Genomic DNA, 10,517 nt, shown 5'->3' with positions numbered 1-10,517 from the left:
TGCCACAAATCGAACGATGGGTTTATTGCCGCTTCTGGTAATAGCGGCTAACGTTAGCCCATGTGGGATGTCTCGGCCATCAACGCCTCATCACCGTTAAAGGTTTCACATAACCAGCCCTTCGTGATCCATCTTCTTAAGCTGAGACATAATGGAGCTGTTATTAGACTTGGCTGAGTTGATGAGCCACCTCAAAACATGTTTTCTGCAGCAAGAAGCCGAGGCATCTCTGCTACCAAGATCTCCCTTGTAAGGCTGCATCAACCTCAAACCAACACATTCACCTCCATTCCTTCACATTTGCGATGGTGGGCCACGCGGGTAATAATGAGGCTTCGTGCCTCGGTCTTAGACACAAACGGGCGTCTGCATTTGGTCGATGCTCATCTCTTTTGGATGGCCTCAATGCGTATCCCGGATCGCTAGGTTCTCTGCCGGTTCAGCCCTAATAACAGAATATCGAAGCCTGGGTTTTCCACCAACAGCTTCTTGTCAAAGCTTCACATAGGACGCCTCCCATCTCTTTTGAAACAATCCCGTATTTCGCGCTTCGGCCTTCACATTTGCGCGAGCTTTGAATTGTCCTATCGCTGAAGGCCTCATAAGCCATGTTCCTCCTGGTGCTGCTTGAGAGGCAGAAGCCTGTGAGGTTCTCAGAAGTGCCGCTGCTCGTTTATCCTTAGAGTATAATTATAGGCCATTCAATACCAGTGTATTGTGCTATACCGCAAAACTTATCCTGTGCACACTCCAGCCAGTTATATTTCGGCAAGCGTTTCTTGTGCAACTTTTCAACGTCTTCTTAACCACAAGTAAATAGTTCAAGCCATGGGCTATTCCCAAAAGCTTCAATCTATAGATCAAATTTGACGGTTTCTGTACAGGACAATACCGGAATAAATGGATATTCTCGTCAAGGTCCGGGCTTCACCGGCACCTCCTTCTCCACTTTCGGTGTGCCGACCGGCATCCCGATTCGGCCACCCTAGACCGGCACCGGCAAACGATTGTATTATCTCATCAATGTCCAAGTCAACTACAGGGCGTGCTCTCCCTATAAATAACCAGTAAAATACTGTCATTTGAGGACAATAGACAAGCATCATTCGGTCATCATCATCATCATCATCATCATCAAGAAAACCCCTTCACCTTCACCTAAAAATGAGCAAGATCTCCGACTTTGGCCTCCTCTCCTTCGACGTCTACGGTACTCTCATTGACTGGGAGACTGGCGTTCTAAATGGCCTCAGGCCCCTTCTCCAGTCCAACAATGCCGAAATATCTCGCGAAGATCTCTTGAAGATCTATCATGAGGCTGAAGTTGCTCAACAGGAAAAGACTCCTGACATGAAGTATTCTGAGCTTCTGACTACCATCCACCCTCATGTTGCAGAGCGTCTCGGCTTCTCTAAGCCCACATCTGAACAAAACAAGGCCTTTGGCGATTCAATTGGATCATGGCCAGCATTTCCTGATACTGTTGATGCTCTTCGTCGTCTCGGCAAACATTACAAGCTCGTTGTTCTGTCTAATGTCGACCGCGAATCCTTCTCCGGCAGCAATGCAGGTCCTCTTCAGGGCACCCCCTTCGACCTGATCATCACTGCACAAGACGTTGGAAGTTACAAACCTAACCTGAACAATTTCAAGTATATGTTGCGGGAAGTAGAGGCCAAGTTTGGTATTCCCAAGGAAAGGGTGCTGCAGACTGCGCAGAGCCAGTTTCATGATCATCGGCCTGCGAAGCAGATGGGCATCAAATCAAGTTGGATTGAGAGACCTGGAGCTAGTATGGGCAACACAAAGGATCCTTTGTATGATTGGAAGTTTGCCACACTTGGAGATATGGCTGATGCGTTGGAGAAGGAACTTGATAGCAAGTAAACGAGCATAAACTTGACATACATCATGTAATACAGGTCATCCAGGGAAAATTATCCAACTTCTAGCATTGACTTGTACTTGATCTGTGCACTGTTCAACTCAGGAATGTCTAAGTGGTTGTTTAATAAGAGTCATTGAATCTTATCAATGTGGCTTTGAGGGCGTAGTTGCAGACTGGTGTACTGTGCCAGTTTTGAATGTTCCAGCTAGGAGCCAGGATAGTTAGCGACAATTAAGCTGAATCAGATACAAGCCGTTATACCTGGCGATGGCCTTACTTCCGTGAGAGAACTTTGAAAGATGTAACGTAGTAAAGCTTTCGTGTACATAGTTAGAATGAAATTCAATATCGTAAGTCGTAAGTCATATACCATTAAGCCACCGGCTGCTCAAACCCATGATCAAACCAATCTCCTAGATCTGGCAATGAAATCACTTCCGTACGCGCAGGCAGAGAGCAACCAGTCTTGTAACCTCCGGCCATGCCAGAACATTGATACGTGAGCAAAGGCCCTCCAAAAACGTCCAGCATAGAATTTTCCTGTCGAGGCAGCTGAAGCGATCCTCCTGGAATAATCTGCTGCATGGCTACCCAATTTCGAAACTGGAGATATCCATCTTCGTCGAGCTTCCCGTTGCTGTCTCGCCTCTTTGCGTGGTTCAGTCTGTCGAAAGCAATCTCTAGCCCTTCTACTGTGCGCTTCTCACCACTTGTCGAAAAGACACCGGTTGATATTTCTCGCAGTAATTCCATCCCTTTCTTGCAGGCATCCTTACAACTGCTGCTCCTGTCCGAGACACATTTTGCTACCAGCGCGAGAACAGCAGCGCAGCAGGAGCTGAACTCCGTGTAAGAAGATTTTGAAAGACTAGTCTCATCATGCAGAGTTTGACAAAGGTGAATAGTGGTGACGGCACTGTTGATACAGTCGTTGACTAGTTCGCTTCTGAGTTTCGTCCACTCTGCACTCGGCGTGTCCTTGGTGTTGATATTCAGCTCGTCCAGGATAAAAGATCGACCAATCAGGATATGGATCAAATTATATGTTAAGAAGAGGTGTATGTTGGATCGGAATAGTGGTTTGCCAGGTGTCAGGTCTCGACAAAAGGTGTCCTCGGAGAGACTTTGCCAGTAACTGCGGAGCCTCTCCTTGAGTTGGACCATGTTTTGAAATGCTTTGACTTTCTGCACTTTGTCTTTGTTCTTTAAAACCAGACTGTGTCTAGTTAGTCTTTCAATTTCAAATGGCATTAGTTAATATTGCTTACATTCCATCTCGAGCATCCTCCATAAAGATAGTCAGCTTGAGCATGGCCATGTTGTTTTGAAAAGTGTTGATTCTCTCCTTGGGTTGCAGTTCTTCCAAATCAATTGGCAGATTAGCATCAATATCTAGTCTTGAAATAGAAACAGGCCGTCCGTGTAAGATGCAAATCCGGCTGTTGTATGTTAGGTCTTGTAAAAGGTTTCGCTGAGTCTGAACATACCGTTCGAGAACATAGGCAGTCCACCAAACTCTTTTCCGCAGCTCTACTTCTCGAGGAGATAGATCTCGGAGAGTCTTCTGATGAAGGTTGAATTGTGTTGCCACCTTGATAGCAATTCCGAAATAGGTACAAGACAAGCCAGCTGGGTCGATAGGAAGGACATATATGCCGAATAGGAGAAAGGCCTGCACGCTTTCGATGCAGCCCATACCTAGAATATCAGGGATCAGGTTTGTGGCCTTTCTGTAGAATGTCGATGCAATAGTATCATCCATGGTCTGACAGATATCGTGGGCATCTCTCATGAGCTCTCGATTTGAGCCCCTAACCGAAGACTGACAGAGATGCGAGAATTGTGTTCCGAGCGCAAAGACCATCAACGCGACAGAGACCCAAGGGGCATCTTCGCTACCCACACGTGTAGGACAAGAGTAGAACTGGTCAAGGCGTTGTCGAAGTACCTCCTCGTCGGTATAGAAATAGTTTGTTTGGGCGATCTCAAAGAATACTCGCAAGAGGGTCAGTGCAGAGGGAGCTGGTGGGAACAAAGACACAGCTTCAAGCACTGCTGCGTCTCTAGATAGAAGCTGAGAAGCATTTGCTTTGTCGCTGACTGCTGTGTCTGTCCCTGAGTCCTGAACGTGTTGTTAGTGGACACCGGTTGACCTGTGGGACGGGACATCCTACCTCGAACTCAAAGTCGGCCAGCTCATCTTTGACCTTCTTCTGCACACGACGAGAGAACTCGTGGTGAGAGAACTCTACGTTTGCTGACACCAAGTTAGCCCTGGTTATACACCGTTCGAAGCAGAACAAGGCCTACCGGTTGACGCTGTACCTACACTTTCGCAATCCCTCCCATCATAACTCGCATCATCGTTCTCAACCTCAATCATATCTACCAAACCCTCCTCTTGATTACGTAGAGGCAAAAGATCTGCGATGACGTTCTCAAGCCTCTCCCTGCTGAACTCTTCGAGCCCTGTGTAATGTCTCACGATATGCTCTAGCGCCTGGATACGTTCCGCCTCAAAGTACACAGAGACATCCCCAGACGTTACTTCCACCGCGGATGCATTGACTGTTTGTACTGCTGTACGAGAAACTCGGCTTCTTCTGAACCTATCGCTGAACTGACAAGGCCTGCCAAAGTATTTGCATCTGTCGCAGGGCATGGAGCCGATACATTTCTCCTTGAGTCGGCGACAATCATCGCATCTGCATAGAACCAATCAGTTCATATCTTTGGCTTGAAAGGACATAGAGCACCACTCACGCTCTTGTCGTTCTTCTATGTGTCTTCCGGATAGGGGACGTTGGCCGGTACTCTATTGTATCCATATTCACTCAATCACTGGTGTCAATTATGACGGAGCCAAATGGGGGAAAATGAACATCAATTCAGTCGCAAAAGTCTCTAGAGAAATCGTGGGAAGTTCCTGATTTTATGCCGGAACTTGATGTCCAAGAATGCGCCGGCTTAAAACGCAAGCTACCTAACTTAGTACTTACGGCCCGGTCCCGGAGAATCAACCGGCGCCGGCGACGGCCTCAAAACAGTACTATCTTCAGTTGAAGAGAGGCAAAGGCACGTGAAAGTGGTCGAAACGCAAAGCAGAATTTCCTCCTCGCTTTGCCACTTCAAAGTCAGCTCATTAATCTCCGGATCCTGCAACACTGCCACCGCCGGTTATGAACCCACAAGCCTCATACGCAAGGATGCCACCCTCTTCTCCAATCTGACGTGTGATTGACCTTGCAGTTTTATCGGATGCTTTCCCCGGTGAACCCCCATAAGTTTATCTCTTCAGAGTCCAGAAAACAGCCGACGTCATAAAAAAGTCGGTCACTTATTCAAAAGGGGGAAACATGTGCCGGGATGGCTTTCAAGTCCCGGGCCGGCCCTGGCACTACCGAGCCCTGTAGAGTACTCACCGGTTTCCAGATTCATAGCTGAGCTATAAGAAATGTTTCGCAATGGACTGATTGTTGCTGATTGTGGCTGTATACGCAATGTCATTGCGCATTATATACAGCCGGCCTCAGAAGTTGCAGACGGAGCCAATGCAACATGGCATGATTATGCGTCAACCTCAATATGCAAGCAAGTCAAATAACATCAAGTAAAACATGTCAATGCTCATCCTAGCCTGACCTATGTTCGCTCTAATACTCCTGATGATTCATTCCAGATTCCTCAGTCCGGTCCTGTCTATTGTCCCCCCCTTAACCGCCCATCTCTATTATACCGCCCCTGAAGCTCGACGATGAGGGCCCTTGGCCTGAACCTGCAACTTCCATCCATTTTTCTTTTCCGCTCGCGGGTCTAACTCTGGTACTGTCCACTCTCATGTTGTAAGGGTGATTTCTAAAGGTATTGCTGCCTCTGAGGCAATAGTCTCTCCCTCATGGAATCCTTAACCCTCAAAAAGATTCGAGACGCCCTCCAGTGCATCTGGTGTAGCCCGACGAGCCACATTCATACCTGAACGCGTCGGATCCTGTCCTGACTGCTGGTCGCTCATGAATTGCTGCGCCATCTTGCTTCGGTTCGTCCTCTTGCGATTGGAGCCACCAAATCCACTGCTCTTGGGGAGTTTACCCATCTCGGACACACTCACACCCTTGAGATCCTTGAGCAGATCCAAAACCAGAGCTCGCTGCTGGCGAGTATGCGCACCAGGCTTGGCCATGTACGTCGACAGCCGGTCCAGATCCGTTATACTCACATTGGGTAGCGAGAGAAGTACGTCCCTAGGTGACGGCGTGATGGGGCTATAGAAGACAACAATTGTTGCGATCAGCGCGGCCAAGTCCTTCTGTAGTTCCACAAAGTAAGGCTCATGGAACGATGTGATGCAGGCTTTCAGCACATCGAGCGAGATATACTCCCGAATAGCCGAAGAGATTGCTGACGGGATAGGAAACCTATCTGTCGCAAGATGTGCTTCCATTGGGCTTTGTAGCACAGACTTGGGCAACTGGCCACCCACGAGATGAAACTCGGGAACCAACGATATGAACAATCGCAGAATCATGGTGCAGCACCTGCTGTCTCGCACGTGAATACCATGTGTGCAGAAGACAAGTAAAGGCTCTACAACCTCCTGATGAGTGAGACAGAACCTCCTAAGGCTAGGGTAATCCTTGTCTTGGTCAACTCCCGAGTTGCTGTCTCCATTCTGAATTGGCCCATCTAAGGAGACTGTTAGTTCAATTCCTCTTGACAAACTTGCAACCTCCTTGGACTCACTAGGTTTGGTGGGATCGAGAAAGTCGGCCACCATCAATACTGCCGTGTAGGTTACTTGTCGAAGAATACTCTCCGCTTTCATCTCTTCCTTGAGACCGGCCTCGCCATCTGCAGCCACCTCCTGCTGGCGCTGCATCTTTTCCCATTCCCCGTTAATCTTGGCATCCATTTGTTGGAAGCATGCCGCCAGTAGCTGCGGAAGAAAATGCTCTCGGCAGTCAACAGGACAATCGTCAACAAGGTATCTAACCAGGTTCAGCAAGTTACTCTGCTGGTGTGTAGACAACCAAACTGAGTCTGAGAATAGGGCCTTGGAGAGAGGCGCAGAGAGTCCCTCGAATCCGTAAAACTGCCGTTCCAAGCGACTCATGCAATAAATAATAGCATAGGCTGTTTCGCGAACAAATCGAACGGATCCTCGGATAGTTGAGGCGAGACCTTCCATCGTGTTCTTCTTGTCCATGACGCGAGCATAGAAATCGTCTTTGCTGCCCTCGGAAATTCCGGCTTGCCAAAACCGATCACTTAGAATTCGGTGAACAGTCGACACCGCTTCACCTGGTAGTCCGACCCAATTGTCAGGTTTATGCGACGCATGCGCGTAAGTCAGGAACTTGAGCAGATCGGCCAAGATTTCTGGAAATCCGTCTTGCCAGAGAGCGTACGAGGCTTTGAAAGCATCTGACGACTTATCGAGTCTCTCAACTGAGAAGGCTAGGAAGCTCTTCGTCGAACGAAGCGGAAGAAGCTTAAGTCGTTCCTCGAGTTCGTTCTGAAGAGCAAGTCCTTCAGCGTCGAGTTCTTGCGAGCCCCAATCCGCGATCTCATGTGCTCGGCGGTTGGCCATGTAGTTTTGAGCCTTGTCTAGTCCCAATAACTCACAGAAGCTAGCGTACGACTCCAGGGAGTTGCGCACGGTATCGGTCTGCCATTGAGCCTTTACAGGATCAATGAACTCACGTAGCTTCTGGATCTTGGCCTGAGCATCCACACTGGTGGCTCGGTGTCTGTCAAGTGGTTAGCGAGCTATAGCTGCGTACCGTCACATGTATACTGACATAATGATGAAGAGAAAGCTTTTGTAGGCAATGGAGCGCTTCTCGTCAAGCGATCCAGACGACATCATTTCATTGACTTTGCTCTCTATTTGGTCATATACACCCTGCGAGGTAATTAGAATAGGGCCCAGAACCAACGTTCAAATCAACTTACCAGCAGATGATCTGGCATCTCTGACGCCAATCGCTGCAACTCGATCATGCTTTCACCCTGCAGGTCCTTGATAGCGTCGTTGAAAGCACGGTATTCTGGCTGGAGAGCTGGCCAGGTCATCAAGATATGCTCCAATACCTTCAACATGAACGTAGCGTTCTTATTGAGCGCGGTAGTCGAGAAGTAGACAAGCAGCTGAAGGGTTCGCTTTCGAATCATGGGGTCCTCAAAGCTCATTTCGAGCAGCTTATTGCACCATGACTCCAGATTGGCTTCAATTTCTGGCCCTTGTTGCTGATGCTCTTGGGGCCTATGCTTGCGCCATTTGGAGTACCCCTTTAGTGTGGCCTCAATGACTGTGAACTGAGCGTCGACGCGCAGGACTGGCATGGAGTGCTTAAAATAGTTTTGCTTGTCTAAGGGAGGCTGGCCGTCATAGAGATGCTGTAAAAGATCTTCTGTGCGGCCGAGAATGTGTTGTATCGCGTCAACCAACTTCAACTGGACAACAGCCTCAATGATCTGAGAGCTATATCGGCGGTAGTTGCCCAAGAAAGCGTGTCGTTCAGGGACCGTATCTGTATCTTCCATGAGGTAGAGTAATGTCGCGTCTTGAGTATCCTCTGGGAGGTTCTCGAATCGAACCAATCTCGAACTGCATGTCTCCAGCAGGGGTGGGATGAAGGCGGAAACAAGCTCGGTTGGGCCAATCAAGCGGTTACTGAGGAGTCGCGTCCATGTGACAAGTACAGGAATAGAGACCATCAGGCTCTGATGCTGCACAACCTGTACTAGGAGCGCCAGGAAATCTTCCTTGGCGGTATCAGCAGGCAATTTTGCAAACTTCCTATCGAAGTAGTCCCCGAGGCAAGACAACATCTACACAACAAGTTAGTATGGCTCTGGAGCTATGCGCCATTCGACGTACCTCTGATAGCTTCTTCAGTGTCTGGTATTTGTCTTCGTCAACGTCCTCAGGGTCAACAGCAGACCACTCAAAAAGCTGTTTGCATAGTTGTATTGACCCGATTCTGAACATGGGGCCAACTAGATCACGAAATTCCTCGTCATTGAAGTTAGTTCTGCAATACAGAGCATGGAGACCTTCCAACGCAGCCTGTGTTTTGGTCAGCACAAGTCATTCGTGTACTATTCGAATAATTTACCTTTTGAATGGTGACTTGTGACGAAGCTAGCCCAGCGCACATAACCTCAACGCAGCGAGCCGAGGAAATAGCTTTCGGGATTGCCCAAGGCATGAGTGATAAGAACACAGATAGGCCCTTGTGTATGCACATCTTGACATCCTCGTTGTCCTTGGGTGCCTGATTCAGACAGTAATCCAGAAACTGGGACAAACGGCTTAGCCAACCATCGTCGCCATATCGCACCGGAGGACCAGGCTGACGGTTAGGGAAGGCCTCCACTAACACCACGGTTGGAGTAAAGATCTCAACACAAGCCTTACTCAACACACCTTCCCGCATGGCGACAACTGAGTCATCCCCAGTGAAGACTTCGTCGGAGAGGTTCTCGAGGACAAACATTACTAGTTCCTTGTGCACTGGGGAATCGGCAATGTCCCATAGTTGATAAAGCATAGAGTCCATGTCCATCCATTCAGCACCCCAGCATCTCTTGGCGACCTCAACCCAGAGTTGGGCGGTCTTGTTTCTGATATAAGCTGGATCCTCCTTCGCGATGGCTTGGCCAAGGCTTAATACCCATTGTCGCAGGGCATCCGTCTGTTCTAGGGTGTACGTTGACCATCGGTACCGGATCGCATGCTCTAGCAGAGAGAGGGCGTAGTGTCGAACAACAGGGGAATGAGCCTTGTCGGAGGCGAGGTTATAGCCTTGCATGGGGGCTTCGTCGAATCCCTTGACCTCCTCGAGGAAATCCTGGGCTTGCCTACGGGCATCGTTGGATGAGTACGGGCTATGGACGACCTCAAGAGCCTGGTGGATTTTGGTGAGCACTTGAGATTCACCACCGGCGCCAGCCGAGGGAATTGAGCTCCCGTTGGCTGCCATATTGGTGCTTTCGTCTGGCGGATCAATACGCGAGCGATGGATGGCCGCCGAATGTAGGGTTCACGGAAAAGTAGAGCAGAGCAGAGCACGGGAGCAAAAGCGCTTGTTCTACGCAGGCTTTGTAACGGAGATCTGGTCACGGAGAAATATCTAGGCCACAGCCATGGAGAGAGGCAGAAAAAGGCGGATCGTCGTTGTCTGCTGTTTGGGGTTCACGGGTTCGAGGGTTTCGTTTGCGACGGCGGGAGCAAGATGAAGCAGATAGCGAACAAGCAAGCGAAGAGCCGGAAGTGACTGGGGGCAGATGGCACGATGCAAATAAGCAAAGTAAATTATTTTTCCCAACAAAGGCGGTGAAGCAGAAGATAACCCGAGAAGAAAAGATTGGTCACAGTATCAAGTTGCTTTGGAGATGGTGAGAGAAAGCCAAAGTGAAAGTGAAAGTGGTGAGAGGGAAGTTAAGTGTTGGGCTAAAATTCAGAGCTCTCAGGCTGAAGAGAGCCGAGAATGATCAGTGAGCGAGCCTAGACCAGCTACCTAGCTTACCTAGTACATCCAGCCAGCCATTGGTGGCGGGGCAGCCCCATTTGAAACAATTCACCTTGCACGCCTCATGCATGAATTTAGAACCGACAAAGAACTAT

At 49.0% G+C, this 10,517-nt stretch overlaps 3 protein-coding genes; 1 reads left to right on the top strand and 2 right to left on the bottom strand.

The window, feature by feature from the left end:
* Positions 1-1,164: 1,164 nt before the first annotated feature.
* Positions 1,165-1,887, top strand: FFUJ_13619 (probable hydrolase (HAD superfamily); the record flags this gene model as incomplete). The annotated part of the gene is made up of 1 exon (XM_023576324.1): positions 1,165-1,887. The coding sequence occupies one exon, from the start codon at positions 1,165-1,167 to the stop codon at positions 1,885-1,887; it is 723 nt and encodes a 240-aa protein (XP_023429491.1).
* A 373-nt stretch (positions 1,888-2,260) lies between these two features.
* On the bottom strand, positions 2,261-4,716 carry FFUJ_13618 (thi1-like regulatory protein; the record flags this gene model as incomplete). XM_023576323.1 has 6 exons in its annotated part: positions 2,261-3,104; positions 3,157-3,327; positions 3,376-4,010; positions 4,063-4,145; positions 4,199-4,593; positions 4,652-4,716. The coding sequence occupies 6 exons, from the start codon at positions 4,714-4,716 to the stop codon at positions 2,261-2,263; spliced, it is 2,193 nt and encodes a 730-aa protein (XP_023429490.1).
* A 1,076-nt stretch (positions 4,717-5,792) lies between these two features.
* Positions 5,793-9,873, bottom strand: FFUJ_13617 (related to MSN5 protein (multicopy supressor); the record flags this gene model as incomplete). XM_023576322.1 has 6 exons in its annotated part: positions 5,793-6,571; positions 6,629-7,635; positions 7,687-7,790; positions 7,841-8,719; positions 8,769-8,957; positions 9,007-9,873. 6 exons carry the CDS (start codon positions 9,871-9,873, stop codon positions 5,793-5,795), a joined length of 3,825 nt encoding a protein of 1,274 aa, XP_023429489.1.
* Between the last annotated feature and the right edge of the window lie 644 nt (positions 9,874-10,517).

This window comes from Fusarium fujikuroi, chromosome FFUJ_chr04, assembly GCF_900079805.1.
Source record: "Fusarium fujikuroi IMI 58289 draft genome, chromosome FFUJ_chr04".
Lineage (NCBI taxonomy): Eukaryota > Fungi > Ascomycota > Sordariomycetes > Hypocreales > Nectriaceae > Fusarium > Fusarium fujikuroi.
Note: the sequence above shows the minus strand (reverse complement) of the source record. Positions and strands in the feature narration are given on the sequence as shown.